General features: G+C 42.5%; 2 protein-coding genes across 5 annotated transcripts; one reads left to right on the top strand and one right to left on the bottom strand.

The window, feature by feature from the left end:
• Positions 1–673: 673 nt before the first annotated feature.
• Positions 674–13,213, bottom strand: LOC136710613 (NLR family CARD domain-containing protein 3-like). 3 transcript variants are annotated; one of them, XM_066686307.1, is made up of 10 exons: positions 13,163–13,213; positions 11,035–11,116; positions 9,891–10,175; positions 6,365–8,302; positions 5,053–5,226; positions 3,815–3,982; positions 3,520–3,693; positions 2,484–2,657; positions 2,068–2,114; positions 674–1,924 (listed from the first exon to the last, which is right to left on the bottom strand). In XM_066686307.1, the coding sequence occupies exons 2-10, from the start codon at positions 11,076–11,078 to the stop codon at positions 1,392–1,394; spliced, it is 3,537 nt and encodes a 1,178-aa protein (XP_066542404.1). In that variant the 5' UTR covers positions 11,079–11,116; positions 13,163–13,213; the 3' UTR covers positions 674–1,391. The 3 variants fall into 3 exon arrangements, with proteins under 3 accessions (XP_066542404.1, XP_066542405.1, XP_066542406.1); XM_066686308.1 differs by lacking the exon at positions 13,163–13,213 and having other exon boundaries at positions 11,035–11,126; XM_066686309.1 differs by lacking the exons at positions 674–1,924; positions 2,068–2,114 and having other exon boundaries at positions 2,480–2,657.
• A 562-nt stretch (positions 13,214–13,775) lies between these two features.
• LOC136710614 (UDP-glucuronosyltransferase 1A1-like) lies at positions 13,776–19,841 on the top strand. Of its 2 annotated transcripts, XM_066686311.1 has the most exons (6): positions 13,776–14,971; positions 16,126–16,257; positions 16,789–16,876; positions 17,344–17,563; positions 18,493–18,800; positions 18,929–19,841. In XM_066686311.1, the coding sequence occupies exons 1-5, from the start codon at positions 14,129–14,131 to the stop codon at positions 18,770–18,772; spliced, it is 1,563 nt and encodes a 520-aa protein (XP_066542408.1). In that variant the 5' UTR covers positions 13,776–14,128; the 3' UTR covers positions 18,773–18,800; positions 18,929–19,841. The 2 variants fall into 2 exon arrangements, with proteins under 2 accessions (XP_066542408.1, XP_066542407.1); XM_066686310.1 differs by having other exon boundaries at positions 18,493–19,841.
• The last annotated feature ends 790 nt before the right edge of the window (positions 19,842–20,631 follow it).

The raw sequence follows: 20,631 nt of genomic DNA, 5'->3' as shown, positions 1-20,631 counted from the left end.
AAGCTTGGTTGTTTTAAAGAGCACAGCTCTGCGCCATTTTGCATGCATTAAATTGAGGCCTGGGCACGTCTAACTGCGCGAAACTCCGCTTTAAGACTTTGCCGTCGGATTCGATCTCCCGCCGCGAAATTCCGGCGAAGTGAGACCACCGAACCGAACACCTCCGTTCGTTTTAAACTGGGTCGCTACCAGCGTTAATAACGTCCAAACGTCCATATGGTTGGACCCTCCTACTCAAGACACTGAACCAGAGGATCCTGCCGCCGGCGTCATCACGCTCCGAGTACGCTGAGGCGACTCAACCTACGAAGAAAAACCTCCACGCTGACTCAGCCTGGAAACTTCCACGAGAGAACCGTGAAACTAAGTGAGACGCCTTCACTCCCAGGACCTCAGAGAGTCTCGGTATTCAACGAGTGGTGAGAATCGACGAAAAAGTAAGCTAAACTTACGCACCTCCAGAGCTGAAAATTGAATCAAATCTCTTGATAAATTTTTATATTAATTAAACCTCAGTTAGCAACACTTTAGTCACAAGCCAGAGTGCCTAGCGTATCGCTACAGTCGAATCGGCTTCCCCTGCTTTGATGCCGTGAGATTTCAAGATCACGCTATGTTAAGTAAATATCCTTCTTTTTGTTAATAAAACTTTCATTATTTGAAATCACAGTGTGTGCAGTTTGTTCATTAGAATTTATGAAAATCCTGAAGAACTCACTTAGCTTGATTATTATTCAATCTCAAACTAATTATTAACGTTTTAATTGCTTAAGCCAATTATAAACTTTAATTAATATCATTAAGTCAAATATCAGAGATTATAGGAGTTTGAATAAGGTCAACGCTATAAACACAAACTATAAATATAAATATAGAAATATATTTACATTTCTCGGCGTATGATTAAAAACCCAACATACGCTACAGAATAATTACTCAAATTAATTACTAACAATTACAGGCAGTAAACAAATGATTAGGCCTAAATGCAAATTATAATTATACAATTATACATTCGTGAGTACATACCAAAATTTGTATAAGTATAGGTGTTATTATGGCCATTATATATAGGTGTAAACAGTGCGGTGCTTGGAGCAGTGCACAGCGGGTCGCTGCACTTGTATCAGTAGATCAAGAATGCACAGTCTTGTGGTGTTAAACGTTTAAGGACTCGATGCGAAGAATGTCCACATTTTTCTTGGTGTGTCCTTGTGCTTGGTCTCTGCTTTTTTCTTGTTTCTTTGCCCCTCTCCCATCTTTTGTGAATTTCTACATTGGTTTATGTGTACACAAAATTATTAATCTGTACAGTGAATGTAATTTGTACAGTGAATACACATTTGAGAGAATTATATCTACATCTACACATACAAAATTACATATTCTATCTATTCTGTCTCACACAGAGTCATTGCAGAGTCATAATAAACCCTAAACCCAGCGTAGAGAGCCTCAGTGAATGTGCAAGTGAATGTGTGCAAGTGTGTGAGTGTGTGTGTGTGAGGTGAGACGGTGTAGAAGGACAAAGTGCCGGACACATAGTCCAGATACACCGCGACTCTGTGAGAAAGAGGGGCAGCTATTTTATTGTCTTTGTTATTGTGTCTGACAGAGTAAGTTTTAGCTGAGCAAATCAAACTCCAGGAGATTTTATTGCGTCCAAACAGACACTCCCCGCCATCCCCTTTCCTCCCGATTCCTCTGTATGACACTGAGACAGCCGCCTCTTGCCCACTCCACTCCACCTCCCAGTAACAGCGTCCTCTCAGATTCTCCACACTTAGAACCTGAAGATAATAATCAAATCTCTCTGGAGAATGTGGACGCTGATCCTCTCTCACACATTCCATCTTTCTGTTTCCCTCAGACAAAGACAGGAGAGGGTGTGCTGTGTTTGGATCCATAGTCAGATCACAGGCATCTGTTCTCAGACACAAACATACATATATACATTCACACTTATATATATATATATATATATATATATATATATATATATATATATATATATATATATAAACAAAATAAAATATTATAGGAGACACAATAATAAGTGTATCTTACATTTATTTAGTCCTGGTTTTATCCAAATCTCCCCTCTGGGTTCCACGCTAAACACAAACACATATAGGTCCATTAATTCCAATGCATTTTGAATCATTTTTGAGAAAATGTTTTGCTATTATTTCAGGTTTCTTTGAATTTTTCTCACCTTACCTCCTTACATTTAACACTATGACATCTTCCTAGAAGCGCTGTGCCTGGTTGACTTACTCAGTTACTCAGAAGTGCTGAGCAATGATACTTAAAAATATATTTATTTTCACTGGATGGATTTCCAGAGGCCTACATGTATGACTTTCTCAAAAATGTCCTTCTTATAATTTAGGATCTTTACATTTAGTACAGTGAAGTGTTCCTTTTGCAGTGTTTGTGTGTAACTCACTATAATGTGTACAGTGTATTTGTGTGTAACTCACTGTAGTTTCTCCAGTGCACAATGTGGAACCTGCTTTAGAACAGACAACAGTTTCACTCCGGACTCCTCTGGGTTATTGTAGGTCAGATCCAGTTCTCTAAGGTGTGAGGGTTTTGATTTCAGAGCTGAAGCCAGAGAGGAATAGCCTTCATCTGTAATCATACACCCAGACATCCTGCCAATAGGAAATAATTTAATTTATGTAAAATAAAATACAGATGCATTACAGTACAAAGACTGCAAACACCACATTCTTAGACATATGAAATAACACAAACCGATGTGTTTATCAAACATTAGATGTCTATAGTGGACAATCTTCCTGCCAGTTTATGACAAAAATAAGTGAGACTAGGTGAATACTGTTGCAAAAATGTTTACATTGCACTATATAAAGAGCAAAAAATTTAATCCTGAGCAGCCCAAAATTCCCAAAACACATTATCTAATTATAAATGTCACATTTTTCCTTTTGAGAATTGTGCTAGTTTTATGCTATTGTCCAGTGCTTTTTTTTTGTTTCTTTACAAGTACAGTTATAAAATCAAATAGTTTTGTTGTGTTTTGGCTACTGCAGACATAATATTAAACAAATTCTTAACTGAAATTATTCATTTTCCTTCTTTCATGCATACATTTTGCACAATGTAATTCTGCACAATGTTAGTACAACACGGCGATTCATCAACCACCCAAATCATGCACTCTCAGAAAAATAAAGATATGGCAGAGGTACATTATTGTTCACTAAATGTACACACACTGTAAATGTACTTTTAAAGGTACAACAATGATTTAGGCTGTGCATATCTCCTCCTTATACTTCTGTCAGCACTGCCACGATGTTGGCTTAGACAGGGCAGAGACAGAGCTGCAGCACAATGTGAGAACTTCAGTGCCCATGATATATTGCAATCGACTTGCAAGGCCTTGGAGATTGACCTGTCTATCACGATCGACTGGTTGGTGACCACTGGTGTAAATGGTCTTTACAAAGTCAGAGATATCACATCAGGGAACAAACTAATTTTATTCACCTGAGAATCTCCAGATTACAGTGTGAGCACTTCAGTCCAGCAGAGAGTAGCTTCACTCCTGAATCCTGAAGGTCATTGTTACTGAGGTCCAGTTCTTTCAGTAAGCAGTTTACTGAGAGTAGAGCTGAGCAGAGATTTTCACAGGTTTTGTCTCCAAGATTACAGATACCTATTCTGTAAAGGAGAAATTCACATGTTAAGTAGCAAAAATGACCATAATTCAAATCTATTACCATAACACATAACACTGTTCATTTATATGGTTGGCATGAAAAAGGTTGTTTTTTTAACTTACCTCAGTGTCTCTAGTTTACAGAGTGGACTCTTCAAACTGGCAGAAAGTAGTGCCACTCCTGGATCCCGCAGGTCATTGTTACTGAGGTCCAGCTCTTTCAAGGAGGAGGATAATAGTGCTGAGCCCAGAGTTTCACAGGAGTCCTTGAGGAGATTACAGCTAGCAAGTCTACAAAGGAGAAAAGTTTCCATAAGTTATGTGGTAAAAGGATACTTCCTTGAAATAAAATGTATTAAATAAATTGGTTGACTGACCACCATTACTTGTGTAAATTATTGCCCAGTTTGAGGGTTTTTTTTGTTTGATTTTTAAAGGTTTAAATCTAAAGGTTTAAGTGTAGTGTATTATCACCATAATGCAGAACTGACAACATTGTTGCTTCAATAATCCTTTTTCTTTTGTGAATTGGGAAACGTTTTGTTTCGATACAAGAAACCAAGATTTGGCCTTAGTTTGCTTGTGAGTCTGTTAATGTGATGCTTAAAAGTTAACAGTACATCTAGACATATGCCAAGACAAATTATTTTCACTAACTCTGTCCACATCAGATCCCTTCAAGGTCATGACATTAAAAATATTAAAATTTTAATACTCTATTTTTCATCATTAATTGCATATGACAAGACTGGACCTCAGTTACACACAGCTTTTAAAATCAGGCAATAATAGAATTTTTACATAAATGACAGGTTCCTACCATAAAGTATTACGGTATTCAGTGAAAGGTGCAATTCACAGAAACACCTCCACAAATGATTAAGTGATGTTGAGCAGAGCTCGGCTAAGCGGTGTTAACAGAGCTAGAGCCATAGTGATGGACACAGGGACAAGGTGAAGTGTGTCCCAGTTGTACTCTCAGACTGCTTCATCACTTGAACACTGCTCCCATATTGCTCAAGGTCATTAAACTGCTCACTTCAAGGAAGGCCTTAGAGTTCAGGGCAGGAATTGGGATGGTGTGAGAATGCTCTGTGATTGGTGTCAGTGATAAGGTGGTGCAAGACACACACACACACACACACACACAGATACACCCATATGTACACTTTTCAATCGCCCCTCCACATACAAATGTGTTTGTGGAAACCCACGAAGACACAGGAACAACACACCAAAACTCCTCACAGACCATCACCAGTAGTGGGGCTCTAACCCACAAACCCAGGACCCTGGAGCTTATGCAAAACAATATAGAATGGCTGCAGAAGACAAACTCAAAAAAGGAGAGTTTTATTCACCTGAGAATCTCCAGTTTACATTGTGAACTCTTGAGTCCTGCAGAGAGAAGCTTCACTCCTAAGTCCTGCAGGTCATTGTTACTGAGGTCCAATTCTTTCAGGGGGCAGTTTCTTGATTGCAGAGCTGAGCAGAGGATTTCAATGGAGTCCTTGGTAAGATTGCAGCCAATGAGTCTGAATACAAACAACAGTTCATATATTAATTCTTTCATTCATTGTCTGTAACCCATATCCATTTCAGGAGCCTATACAGAATCCTTGAGTGCAAGGTAGAAACACAACCTGGAGGGGGCGCCAGTCCTTCCCAGGGCGACACACACTCACATCTACAGACACTTTTGAGTCTCCAATCCACCTACCAACGTGTGTTTTTGGACCATAGGAGGAAACCGGAGCAATCGGAGGAAACCCACACAGACACAGGCAGAACACATCACACTCCTCACAGACAGTCACCCGGAGGAAACCCACGCAGACACAGAGAGAACACACCACACTCCTCACAGACAGTCACCCGGAGGAAACCCATGTATCTTAAATATTCCATATATTTCTCACTCTTATTTTGCCTCTGTCCACTTTTGTATTTTACAATATATTCCATATTTTCTTCAAATAAGGCTTGTAGTTACAGTAACATCTGCCCAAGTTTCACTTTATACTAGTGTTCCTTGCTGTTAGGAAATAAAATTATAATAATAATATAAAATTAATTCTGACTAAACCAGACCTGGAGCATGTTTTTATTTCTTGCAGGACTGATTACCCTAATGTTCTCCTAACTGAATTTCCAAAAATGCTCTCAGAGCAACACATGAGATCCCATCACCCCGTTCTTAATACTGTACAGTGGAGACCAGTGTGTTTTATTAACTTTAATTAACTTTAAGGTGCCATGTCTTAATGGTGTATTACCAGCGTATTTATCAGATCTGCTACAGAGATATGAGCCGAGCAGAGCTCTCAGATATTTAGGAACTAGTCGGTTCGTCCTGTGCTACTCATAAACAGAACCAGCTGACTGAGTGTACCGCTAATACTCATCCATGTTTAATTCTGTAACTGCACTTTAGAAGTTATGTGTACGTTTTAATGTCTAATTAATTGTGCTTTTTTAAATTGTATGTATCGCTCCAAGGGAAGGAGTACTGATAACGTGGGCAGTGAGAATACCCCTTAAGTAAGTACAAGGAATAAAAGACTAAACATTTTTAGATTATGTTTTTACATGACATGGTCATCCATCATTTAAAAAACCCACTATGTTAAAATGATAAAATATATGTAAATATTAGTGACATCATCAACTCACTGAGCTTTTCTGCACACAGTGATGGCTGGAATCAGTCTCTTATAACCCTCCTCTGATGTGTTGTATTTCCTCAGGTCCAGTTCATCCAACCCTTCATTCGAGTTCAGTAGCATGTAGGCTAGAGCTGAACACTGTGCAGGAGACAGTTTCACTTCTGAGTGTTTCTCTGACTTTAGATACTCCTCAATCTCTCTGGAGATAGACTTGTCATTCATTTCAGACAGACACAGGAACAGATTGATGGATCTCTCAGTAGTAAGAAATATGTTAATTGACCTATAAGAATCTTCATTTCCTTTGATTATTCTCTTGATGTACCCTGTGGTTTGCTCTGAGCAGCTCTGTGTTTGAGTGAGTAAACCCTGGAGCAGTCTCTGATTGGACACCAGTGAGATTCCCAGAAGGAATCGGAGGAAAAGGTCCAGGTGTCCATTCTGATTCTTTAAAGCTTTATCCACTGCTGCCTTCAGAAGATAATCCAGTGGCACGTTTTCAGAAGACCCTCTATAACTGAGATTGAAACACAGCAGTGGCTCCATGATGTTGTTCTCATAACAGTGAAACACAAAGACAGCAGCCAGGAACTCCTGAAAACTCCGATGAACAAAGCAGTAGACCTTCCTCTGGTAGATCACACACTCCTCCTTAAAGATCTCAGTAAAGATCCCAGAATACACTGCAGCCTCAGTGACATCAATGCTGCTCTCTCTCAGGTCCTCTTCATAGAACATCACATTGCCCTTCAGCAGCTGTGTGAAAGCCAGTTCAGCCAGTTTCAGAAGCTTGGTTCTGTTGGACTCCAGCAGTCTCTTTGGGTCTCTCTCATGTTTCTCCTCATACTTCTCATTCTTCATGGTTGCCTGAGTGAGCAGGAAGTGTGAGAACATTTCAGTCAGAGTTTTAGGGATCTCTGTGTGACTCTGTGTGATGATTTTCTGAAGAACAGTGGCTGAGATCCAGCAGAAGATGGGAATGTGGCACATGATGTGGAGGCTCCTCGCTGTCTTAATGTGGGAGATGATCTTCTGGGCTTGGTCTTGGTCCCTGATTCTCTTCCTGAAGTACTCTTCCTTCTGGGGGTCTGTGAATCCCTGAATCTCTGTAACACGGTGGATGTACTGAGGAGGGATCTGATTGGCTGCTGCTGGTCGGGAGGTGATCCAGATTAGAGCAGAGGGAAGCAGATCTCCTCTAATGAGATTTGTCACTAACACACTAACTGAAGAAGTCATAGTGATATCAGATACGGTCTCACATTCGGTAAAGTTAAGTGGAAATCTTCTTTCATCCAGACCATCAAATATAAACACAGCTCTGAGCTGGTGATATATCTCTGGGTCCAGATCTCTGAGCTCAGGATGGAAGGCACACAGAAGTCCATGAAGACTGTACTGATCATCTTTAATCAAGTTCATCTCCCGGAAAGATAGCACAAACATGAGATCTACCTGCTGATTGGCTGCTCCTTCAGCCCAGTCCAGAATGAACTTCTGCGCCAAGACAGTTTTTCCAATTCCAGCGATGCCTTTAGTCAGAACACATCTAAGCTCCTGCACTTCTGCTCCTTTATGCATTTTTCTGTCTCTGAGTCCGCGATCTTCAGCATTCACAACTCTGTCAGGACCTTGTAGAGATTTAAAGAAATCTGAGCAGTGGATTGGAGCGTCCTGCTGGTGTCTCCTGGGTGTTTTCTCCATCTGTAAAACCTCATGTTCTTCATTCACTCCATCACTCTCTCCCTCGATGATGTAGAGCTCTGTGTAAATACTGTTCAGGAGGGTTTTACTCCCTGGTGTCTTGATTCCCTCAAATAAACTCTTATACTTGTTCTTCGAATTGGTTTTGTGTCTCTCTAATACTCTGAGTTGGGCATCATCCACTTCTCGAATTCCCTCAGTCAGAGTAATAATCTGAGGTAGTGCTCCGGTGGAGTGCTGCCTGTTGGGGCACACAAAAATACAAATACAAATGACCACAGTAATCCCCTCACAATCCCACTGCCTGATGATACTTCATTTAATTAGCGGTCATTGCAACTCAAACAAATCAAAGAATGGCTGTGGTGTTCAGCATCCTTCCCTGTGTAAATTGTAGTTTGGAAATACCTACTAAGCACTGAGTTGATAACATTAGTATGCCTACATACAAATATCCATGATTATGTGTTTAAAAAAAAAAAAACAAGAGCATGCCCATGCTCGGTTTCCTGAGATAGTGCAGAGAGCTCACCATCTATGATATTATATGAGGTGCTTCTGCAGCAAGCACCATTAAACCTAGCCTGTTTAGCCTTGGTTTGGGTAGGGGACGAGAGCTGAGGGGTGGCAAACTGTTAAAATGAGGCCTATAACCTGAGCTCCTTTCCCCTGCTCTTTTTATATTCCACAAGCCAACAGCCAGTTTTTACTGCCAAGGCACACATTGCCAGGGTCCCCTTCTGTGAACTGCACTATGTAGGGAGTATGGCACTATTTGGGACACAGCTCAAGCCTCATTTCTATAGTTTTGCTGTGCTGCTGGTGCTGGTTGAGCTGAAAGACAAATGCGTACAGGCAAAAACATTGAGCTATCTGACCATTCACATTCATGAATTCACATACCCATGAATCAGATACGTATCTGATCTACGACCACATACAAAAGGGTCTCAAATCTGATTTCACCATGTCGTTGTCAACAACATGATGTTCACACAGCCCTGAACAAATCAGATCTGAGTCATATTAGGGCAGACAACCTGACTTGAGTCACTTCAGCATGGTAATGTGAATGTAGCCTATGCCCTTCCTGAAGTGTTAAAGCTGTTTAAGGGATACTATGTTATGGCTGTATATGAAAAATCCCTACCCTATGGGATACTGAATCTGGTATAATGAATGAACTGGTATAATACCCAAAAAATCTACATTCCCTAATCAACAATGAAAGTGCAAACACAGAAATATATGAGGTACACTACAGTACATTCTGCACTATTAAAAGCATACGTTTCGATTCCTTATTGGAATGTGCTGTTTATTGCATGGAGAATAACTGAATCATACTGTAGTTTTTCAGATCTACCCATGATCTTTCACTTCTTCCTTTTCATATTATCTTCTGTGCTCTCATCATAGTCTTGATTAGTCCATGCTATTAGTTCTTGTCTTGATTGTTGTTTGAGCTGCTAAAATAATTTATTAATTTCTGATTGCTTCAGCTTCAAGCAGCCACCTGGTGAAGAGGGTCTACGGCTATGGGGTGTACACTAGGGCTTTTAAAATGATGAACATTTATTTGGAAAAAAATAGCCTCAAATAAAGTACACTGTTTTAATATAAACGATTACAAAAGAGCACATCGAGTCTGACCTGCACCCGATATTGTTCAAGTTTATAGAATGCATGTGATGAAAAGACAGATCGTGAATAACCTGAGGACTGGACCCTTTCTCCACTGCTGAGAATCAGGAGGCACAAAGCGGCATGAAATGTCATCTATATCCTAAAAGTCATTCGTTACACTTTTGTTATTATTCAATACTCACTCTGAATCAAAGGGTACAGCGCCGCTCTTCACAGACAAACAGCTGGGCTCTGATTCTTTACTGAAATTAACAGGGAGATCCCGGGAGTTATCACTCTTCATAGACACACAGCTGGGCTCTGATTCTTTACTGAAATTAACAGGGAGATCCCGGGAGTTATCACTCTTCATAGACACACAGCTGGGCTCTGATTCTTTACTGAAATTAACAGGGAGATCCCGGGAGTTGTCACTCTTCATAGACACACAGCTGGGCTCTGGAGAAGCTGATTTCTGTGTCTGTAATCTGGAAAAACCACACACAAACTTCATCCAACACATTTCTAAATCATATAATCTTCATTTTAAATGGGGGCAGCCGTGGCCTAATGGTTAGAGAAGAGGGCTTAGAGCTGAAAGGCTGTTGGATCAACTCCCACGAGCGGCAGGAAAACTGGGGGCAGTGGGAGTGAGGGGCCCTTGAGCAAGGCACCGAATCTATAATTGCTCCCTGGGTGCCATGGATGGCTGCCCGTTGCTCTGGGTGTGTGTTCCCTAGTGCACTACTGTGTGTGTGTGTGTCTGCCACAGATAAGTTAAATGCAGTAGACACATTTTCCATGTGTTCCATAACGTAATTTCATATGTGTGTTCCTTCATAGTTTCAATGTCTTCCACATTCATTTACAACGTAGAAAATTATAAAAAACAAAGAAAAATCATTGAATGAGATGTGTCCAAACGTTTGACTGCTGGTGTACATTCACAACATGTGAAAAAAGGCCCAAAACTAAGGAGCTAAGGAACTAAGGAAAACAGGCTACAATGAGTTAGAATGAGTTACAAAGCAAAGACTTAGCACTTAGAAGAAACAAGAAAAATGGTTTTATTAAAAATAGTAAATCACTCGCCAACAAACAATCACTAATAAATTCCTAAAATAAAATGTGTTCTTGCGTCCTTATTTTGCAAATATTTATTGCATGCATTTTGTCATTTTTTTAAACCATGACATGTTTATTGAAAGAGGACATTATCATGTCTAAGTCGGATCAATACATCTCACTAAAATCATATGAATATAGAAAATAACCTAAATTAAACAACGAATGAAGTGAAGATCATCCAGTTTCACTCCGAATAAACTCTGATGAAAAGGTACTCACTTTTGGCCAGAGGCTCCTCGTCCACCGCTGGACATCTGCTCCATTGTGGTTTTTTATCTCTCACACACAGCTGGGCTGCTCCCTGCATGTTCAGAATATTACTTTAAATGCTCACATTAATTGGTGATGTTTTAGTAAAATACTCAATAATTGTATCGAAGACTAATGAGCTAACACTAAAAATACAATAATCAAAGACTGATGGGGGAGCAGTGGAGCAGCAGGTCGTGTCTCTGTCACAGCTCCAGGGACCTGGAGGTTGTGGGTTCGAGTCTCGCTCCAGGTGACTGTCTGTGAGGAGTGTGGTGTGTTCTCCCTGTGTCTGCATGGGTTTCCTCCGGGTGACTGTCTGTGAGAAGTGTGGTATGTTCTCTCTGTGTCTGCGTGGGTTTCCTCCAGGTGACTGCCTGTAAGGAGTGTGGTGTGTTCTCCCTGTGTCTGTGTGGGTTTCCTCCGGGTGACTGTCTGTGAGGAGTGTGGTGTGTTCTCCCTGTGTCTGCATGGGTTTCCTCCGGGTGACTGTCTGTGAGGAGTGTGGTGTGTTCTCCCTGTGTCTGCGTGGGTTTCCTCCAGGTGACTGTCTGTGAGGAGTGTGGTGTGTTCTCCCTGTGTCTGCATGGGTTTCCTCCGGGTGACTGTCTGTGAGAAGTGTGGTATGTTCTCTCTGTGTCTGCGTGGGTTTCCTCCAGGTGACTGCCTGTAAGGAGTGTGGTGTGTTCTCCCTGTGTCTGTGTGGGTTTCCTCCGGGTGACTGTCTGTGAGGAGTGTGGTGTGTTCTCCCTGTGTCTGCATGGGTTTCCTCCGGGTGACTGTCTGTGAGGAGTGTGGTGTGTTCTCCCTGTGTCTGCGTGGGTTTCCTCCAGGTGACTGTCTGTAAGGAGTGTGGTGTGTTCTCCCTGTGTCTGTGTGGGTTTCCTCCGGGTGACTGTCTGTGAGGAGTCTGGTGTGTTCTCTCTGTGTCTGTGTGGGTTTCCTCCGGGTGTCTGTCTGTGAGGAGTGTGGTGTGTTCTCCCAGTGTCCGCGTGAGTTTCCTCCGGGTGACTGTCTGTGAGGAGTGTGGTGTGTTCTCTCTGTGTCTGCGTGGGTTTCCTCCGGGTGACTGTCTGTGAGGAGTGTGGTGTGTTCTCTCTGTGTCTGCGTGGGTTTCCTCCGAGTGACTGTCTGTGAGGAGTGTGGTGTGTTCTCCCTGTGTCTGCGTGGGTTTCCTCCGGGGTGCTCCGGTTTCCTCCCACGCTCCAAAAACACACGTTTGTAGGTGGATTGGAGACTCAAAAGTGTCGGTAGGTGTGAGTGTGTGAGTGAATGTGTGAGTGTGTGTTGCAATGTGAAGGACTGGTTATTCTGGGTTTGCTCTGGACCCACCGCTGCCCTGAACTAGATAAGGGTTACAGACAATGAATAAATAAATGACGGGGACACACGTACAATGCTACATTAATATATTACATTATTATAAACATTAATCCTCACAGTTACACCCTCTATTATTAATAATTAATTAAGAGCTGATTAGACGATTAACGCATTATTTCTGATACATTATGAAATATGTATCAGATTCCAGTGGCACATATGAAAGGGGTCAAAACTGAAACTGAAGATGTCAATTCTAGTGGGTTTTTGCTGTTCACACACACTAAACACACTTTTACCTGCTGTGTGGAGAGACTAGTGGCCCATTATCAGTCAACACGAGATTTCACACAGGTTATATTCTGCTCTAAATCACAACACCTGCTGTGGTGAGGAGTACACCTAGACCGCAAAATAATTCTGGCTCTGGTCCGACACTCATCCCCCATTTTCACACTTGCCTACGGTATGCTGACCATGCACATTGCTCCTGCCCGCCACGACAGCCCCCTAAACACCACATCTGGGCCACTTTCGCCAGAGGACACTGTTTGTGTCGCTTTTGTCTTCAGTTTGTGTTCCACATCTTATCGTCTTCTCCTTTATTGGAGTATTCCTCTGTCCACACACGTCCACCATTTCACCCTCCACTGCTCATCACCGTCACCGCCGTGTTCTGACCGTAGTTTCGAGTTTGGTTTAACCCCTGGAAACACCGTGTCCTTTCTTTAATCTACACTCCATTCCTGTATTTTTCTCTCAGGTATTGACTCACCTCGTGAAAGTACAGCGCTGTCTTTGGTCTCTCTCCATGTATCCCTCTTCCAGTCTCTGCCCTTTTTAACTTTCACTTCTGGTTCAGGAATGACGCACTTGAATGTGATAGAGGGCGCTGTTGTGCAGCTCCGTCTGAGCCTAAAGTACACGTTGTTTATAAAAGATTCTATTACGGAGTGGAGCAGTGTGCTGTTTCCTTTCTTTCTTTTTTTTCTTTTATTTATTCATACATTCATCCATTCATTCGTGCCCTTGTTGGTGGACGCTCGTGTCCTCACATATCATTCAATGGGCTACAACTCAATGTCAAAACTCCACTTTTTTTTAATGTGTTTAAGACTTTGTTAAAGCTCAGAAAACCATGAGACCTTGGAGAGCACACTATAAGCCATTGTTTTTACACTGCGGCCAATCAGATACTCCATTTTTGTTGTCAACTTTTATCATTTTTTCCACCGCAAAACAACCCCCTGAATCCATTGGCTGCAGCAGTTAATGAGGGACACATATTCTGGCTGATGATTGGCTTAGTGAAAGAGCCTGACTCCGCCCTTCTCGCGCGGTGTGGAGGGCCGGGCAGCTCCTCTGATTGGTGGAGAGATGCAGTGACTCAAAACCACTGAGAAGTGTGTTTTCTCTTTCCTGCCCCTCGCTCCTCCGCTTCTGGGGTCTGTGTTTCAAACAAGTCGTCCGTCTTAACGGTGTCACCTCAAACATACGGAAAGGTGAGAGTAATAGACTGGTTCAGTACGGAACGCGTGTAATAGCCTCCAAATACGGAACAATAACGTGTGTTACGGCATGGTTCCAACCGACGCCCTTCCCGTTTGTTTTCTCAACACCTCACTGAGCAAAGGTTACTCCAGCTCCAGGAGAGACATGCACTTCAGCCCACAGCAGTGAGACAGAGCTCAGTTGGGGTTTCTGTGAAGGCTGGAGACGGGGCAGTAAGTATTTACTGAAGATGACTGACCTACGCTTACTGCTGTATCTCCTCTGGCTGGGGTCGGTGGAGGCTGGGAAGCTGCTGGTGATTCCAGCTGATGGCAGTCACTGGACTGGGATGAAGCCTTTAGTGGAGGAGCTGGGAAGGAGAGGGAATGAGGTGGTGGTTGTTATTCCTGAGGCGAGTCTGAGTATGGGGCCCTCAGAGCACACCACCACTCTTACGTACCCTGTTCCCTACACTAAAGCTGACATACAAGAACATTTATCTTCTGATATCGATGTTATTGTTAATGTAGACAAGTCTACGGATTTGGCCAGGTTTGTGAATTGTTTCACGAGTCTGCACTTGTTAAAGACCTTCACAGTGAGAAATACGGAGAGCCTGCTGTTCAATCAGGATCTGATGAAGACTCTGAAGGACTGGGACTTTGACGCTATCTTCACAGACCCCTTTGAGCCTGTGGGAGCCATAGTTGGGGAATACCTCAACATCCCGTCCATTTATATTCAAGTTAACAATTTCTGTGGTGCTGATTTCATGGTCAGCCAGACTCCAAGTCCAGTATCTTATGTCCCACAGAGGTTTACCCAGTTTACTGACCGCATGAGCTTCTGGCAGAGGAGTGTGAACATGGTGAGAGCTTTTCTGCAGCCCGTGGCCTGTAGAGTTCTGTTTAGCCAGGCAGATGATATCGCCACTCGATTTCTCCAAAGAAAAACGTCCATAGTGGAGATCATGAGCCGTGCTTCTCTCTGGTTGATGCGATTTGACTTTGCCTTTGAGTTTCCTCGACCTCTGATGCCCAACATGGTCATGATCGGAGGACTGTCTCACAGTAAAACTAACCCTTTGCCACAGGTAAGCCGTGCTGTTTACAGTCTATCTCACTTTTCACAGTTGTCAGGACTCTGAGGATCCGAAGCTGGAATCGCTGGGCGCAAGGTGGGAACACACACTGGAGGGGACACCACACACTCACACCTACGGACAGTTCTGAGTCACCAATCCACCTAGAAGTTACAGTACAAATGCAGCAAAGCTTAAATAAATAAGCATATAAAAAAGAAAAAGAAAGAAAAAAAACAGTGGCTGGAAAAACCCTCTCAAAGTTTTTTTCTCGGTTAGACAGCGGTGAGCAAACCAAATTACAACAAACCAGTAAAAAAAAAAAAAAAAAAAAAAAGGAATGAGTTATAGGTAATATGAAGGTTGAAATATAAGTTATGAAGAGATATAAGAGAGCAGAGGACGGCATGTGCTTCTGTGGGAGACTAAAACTCTTTTTACACTTTCTATAATGTAAATAATAGAGGTCCTAAAAGAGAACCTTGTGGTACCCCATATTTAACAATAGTAAATACTGATGATTCTCCGTGTTCATTTACTACCTGGTGAAATTTAATTTCATTTGTATTTAATTTGCTTAGTTAACAATGTCAAACATGTCTAGAACGGTACTCCCTCTGCAGGTAGTCTTTGAACATGTGGTGAAGCTGAGCAGAGACTGGAAATACCTTTTAATTTAATCTTTATTTTGTAAAAAATAAACGTCTAAGTATCTTCATTAACCCAACATCAGCCTGGATCTGGAATTACTGTCTAACAAGCATCAAACATCTAACACTAGTTACTTCCTCAATGGATTTTTGTTGGTTAATTTTTAATCATAAATATTGCTTGAGTGTACCAAAGGTTTTGCCAAAACAAATACCACAATCTTGCTTTTGCTCTGTCACTGTGGCTTATTCTTTGTGCAAATGAGCCACATGAGAAACAAGGAGAGGGCATGGTTTATAGGGTCTGGAATTAAATAACTGATGTTTATCTCATGTAATCGGAGGAGCTACCATGCGTTATGGAATCAGGCAAAAGGCTAAATGACATTAGGACACATTTGACAAGTCCGCATTAACATTAGTGTGTGTTTAAATAAACTCCTACTTTCTCTCCCTGGGCCATTGTAGGGTGATATTGCAGAACCTGAAGAACGTGTGTGTGTGTGTGTGTTTCAGGAGCTGGAGGAGTTTGTGAATGGTTCTGGAGAGGACGGGTTTGTGGTCTTCACTCTGGGCTCCTTGGTCTCTGAGCTCTCTGAATTTAAAGCCAAGGAATTCTTCAAGGCCTTCAGTCAGATCCCCCAGAGGGTGAGGAGAACCTTCCATACAGAACCCACAATACAGAAACATCTCATACAGAACCATTTAATACAGATCCCCAGAGGCTGAGGAGAACCTCTATACAGAACCCACAATACAGAAACATCTCATACAGAACCATTCGGTACACGTCCCACAGAGTGTGAGGAGAACCTCAATACAGAACTGATTAAAAACGAACATTCTGATACTGAACCATTTATTACACATCCCACAGAGGGTGTGGAGAACATTCGATAAAGAACCTTCTGATACAGAACTCTAACACAGAACCCAGGAATGCACCTGGAATAATCAGGTCACAGGACAAATGCCAAAGTGTGAAGTATAATGAATATACAATGAGGCAGCTCCAGCTTCACTGTCCATTCCACTTTAAAAAGCTCAGGTAACTTGTGGATTAACAGAGAGAGAGGAACGTGGACTGAACCCACACCAGCAGAACCTCGTGCACATGTGAATGACAAAAGCAGGAGAAATCCCATCCTCTCACTAACACTGATGCTCTCTGATCTCCAGGTGGTGTGGAGATACACCGGAGCCGTTCCCAAAGATGCCCCAAAGAACGTCAAACTGGTGAAGTGGCTTCCGCAGAATGATCTCCTGGGTTAGTCTCACCTTATTCAGCACCAGAGTCTGGACGGTGTATCAGAGGAAAAGTGATTACTGATCGATGAGAAAGTTTTGTTTGAATAGTTTTTATATTTTGCAGGGTGTAATATGTTTGAGTAGCTCTGGGTCCAGTTGATTTATAGACTGGGTTTGTCCTGCTTTTTCAAGTCTGAGCATACGTTTCAAGACCTCCACCCTGAAGAACACCTGAGACAAGGCTACAATGAAGCTTACGTTTGGTTTTAGTTTTTTACGTTACGTTTTAGTTTTTGACCTCAAGAGAAAAATGTTGTGATCTGTGGTACATTTTGAAGAGGTTCCTCATTATTTAATTGTATCAGGACCTACCAGTAATTACAGACTGTAGAGACGACCATAGGTAAGAAATCACCACAGCTGTGAACGAATGTAGATTCCTGCTGGTCACACTGTGTCTTTCTTTATTTGATGTTGTTGTAACAGCTCACCCCAAGGCGAAGGCGTTCATCACACACGGAGGAACACACGGTCTCTATGAAGGCATCTCTAACGGCGTTCCCATGGTGATGATTCCTCTGTTCGGAGATCAGGGAGATAATGTCCAGCGAATGGTGGCTCGAGGTGTCGCAGAAACTGTAAACATCTTCGACATCACTTCAGAGAAACTGCTGGTGGCCCTCAGAAAGGTCATCAACGACAAAAGGTGCAGAAACACAGCTGTAACTTACTAATTTAGCCTCAATATAATTATTACTTACTCATTTATTTACCACAATATCAGCACTTTCCAGAGTACTACCCTCATACGGGGTGTTCTACTGGTCTCTGGGGTAATTACCATGGTGTTGTACTGGTTTGTGAGGGTAGTTTTCCTGGGTGTTGTACTGGTTTGTGGGGTTAGTTTTCCTGGGTGTTGTACTGGTTTGTGGGGGTAGTTTTCCTGGGTGTTGTACTGGTTTGTGGGGGTAGTTTCCATTGTGTTGTACTGGTTTGTGGGGGTAGTTTCTTGGGTGTTGTACTGGTTTGTGGGGGTAGTTTCCATGGTGTTGTACTGGTTTGTGGGGGTAGTTTCCATTGTGTTGTACTGGTTTGTGGGGGTAGTTTCCATGGTGCTGTACTGGTTTGTTGGGGTAGTTTCCATGGTGTTGTATTGGTTTGTGGGGGTAGTTTCTTGGGTGTTGTATTGGTTTGTGGGGGTAGTTTCTTGGGTGTTGTACTGGTTTGTGGGGGTAGTTTCCATGGTGCTGTACTGGTTTGTTGGGGTAGTTTCTTGGGTGTTGTACTGGTTTGTGGGGGTAGTTTCTTGGGTGCTGTACTGGTTTGTTGGGGTAGTTTCCATGGTGCTGTACTGGTTTGTTGGGGTAGTTTCCATGGTGCTGTACTGGTTTGTTGGGGTAGTTCCCATGGTGCTGTACTGGTTTGTTGGGGTAGTTTCCATGGTGTTGTACTGGTTTGTAGGGGTAGTTTCTTGGGTGTTGTATTGGTTTGTGGGGGTAGTTTCTTGGGTGTTGTACTGGTTTGTGGGGGTAGTTTCTTGGGTGTTGTACTGGTTTGTGGGGGTAGTTTCTGCTGGCCATTTGAAAGGGCATTTTTCTTCCACGTATTTGAAAGCTGGTCTTTTCATATCCACAGCTATAAAGAGAGGATGTCGAAGCTGTCAGCGATCCACAAGGATCGTCCGGTGGACCCCCTGGACCTGGCCGTGTTCTGGACTGAGTTTGTGATGAGACACAAAGGAGCGGACCACCTTCGCCCTGCTGCCCATGATCTGAACTGGGTCCAGTACCACTGCCTGGACGTCGTGGCCTTCCTCCTGTTCATCCTCATCACCGTCATCTTTCTCACCTTCAAGAGCTGTGCGTTCTGCTTCAGGAAGTGTTTCAGAGCGACTCAGAAGAAGAAGAAGGAGTGAGAGACGACCAGGGCCTTTGATTTATAATGTTCGTTTACTGTACCATTCTAAAGACTCAGAGCGCTAACGTGCACTTTTAGTTATATTTATATTAATAACACACAGAGCACATGTAAATAACTTATTAATGATTTATTATTGATCTCTGGTTTTTAGAAAAATCTACTCGTAAAACGTCCCCAATCCCAGCGCAGCTCCATGGGTTTAATGTGGATCCTGAGCTGTTGATGTCATGATTTGAAGTCTGAGATCTTGTTCTGGTCCGTTACGGTAGTTCTGCCGTGGCTGTGCTTTAGGACGAGATCCTGCTGCTGGATGAGCTCCCTAGATCTTTGGCAAAGACTTTTCTTTTGGTAAAATAAACCACAAAGTGTAAAAGAGTGTTATTTCGGGTGGTAATTGTTCCAGGTGTAGACCCCACAGTGACCACGGCAGAGCGCTGCTCCAGCACCTGAGGACCATTCAGTGGATGAAGAGAGAGTGCTGTTTCCTGAACAAATACAACCCCATTTCCTAAAAAGATGTGCACTGTGGAAAATGTCAGTTAAAAACAAAATTAAATGATGTACAAATCAAATAAACCCTATATTTGAAATAGTACAAAGACAATATTTTAAATGTTCAAGCAGAGAAATGTATTATTATTATTTTTTAAATATTTGCACGTTTTTAATCTGATGCCAGCAACACATCCCAGAAAATTCGCAGCCGTGTGGGGTTTCCTTCCCGCTGTGTTCCTCAGCTCCTCTGTAACAGCACCCTGTGGGCGTTTGGGAACTGAGGAGACGAGTCGCTGTCGTTCTGAAAGTGCACAGTTTTCTAATTCTTCTTTCTTATGGGAGTTCAGCTGCTGAAGTTAAGTTAACATTACGACACAAAACCATTCTTGGACTTTTTTAATGTTTCCCTGTGTAATCTTTTTAGAAACCACAGGGAGGCAGTGTAGACACCAGATCAGGAAGTTAGATCAGGAAGTATTTAGTGTGTGTTCTGTGTGCTGTCTGAGCTACACAGAGAAGCTGTGTGAGTGCTGAGAATAAAAAAACTAATTCAAAGCTGCTACAGGTTCTGACCCGAGTGATGATTTTATGACGGATATATCACACAAAGGCACTGGAATACGCTCTGGGTCCAGTACCTCAGCCCAAGTCACTGACTCTGCTTCAGAAAACAGAACCCCCACCACGACGCATCCTCCACCATGTTTCACAGTTTTCATTAAGTCAGTAAAAGCTGGAATAACAGTGTGCTGTTCCTGTGTGTGTTTGTGCTATAGACGCCTGTGTGGGGCGGATTTTTAAGATCACAGACTTTAAACTTCCTTGTAAATTGTACAAAGATAAGCAGGCACATGAGTATAGGGAAGCGGGAACACACATGCATAGGTTACACACACACACACTAGTGGCCTGCATTTATAAATATTTAGATTGAGGTTATTATGTTCGTAATGGTTGTTTCTTTTCTGTTATGATGAATCCAAACTAGACCTGATTTTCTGAAGGAAAAAAAAAATACATCCAAAAATCATCCATCATCAGAAACTGACCCCACTAATGCTTCCATAACTGCCATCAAATCTTCACAGCAATGTTCCAGCACCGGGTGTAGCGCCCCCTCGGAGGACAGAGGACTCTTCCTGCGCTGGAGAGGGACTCACTGTTGATTAAAGAAGACCTGGAGGAGGATAAGAAATGTCCACAGACTTTTGGCCACGCAGGGTGCTGCAGTACCTCAATGAGGCGGTAAAGAGTCCCCTCCTCTTCAGACCTTTTTCCTGCTTCCTTTCGGTTTCAGCAGAAACGTGACACGAGGTTTGTTTGTTTGTTTACGTATTGTACGCGTTTGTTTACGTGTTT

Source organism: Hoplias malabaricus, chromosome 12 (genome assembly GCF_029633855.1).
Source record: "Hoplias malabaricus isolate fHopMal1 chromosome 12, fHopMal1.hap1, whole genome shotgun sequence".
Classification (NCBI taxonomy): Eukaryota; Metazoa; Chordata; class Actinopteri; order Characiformes; family Erythrinidae; genus Hoplias; species Hoplias malabaricus.
Note: the sequence above shows the minus strand (reverse complement) of the source record. Positions and strands in the feature narration are given on the sequence as shown.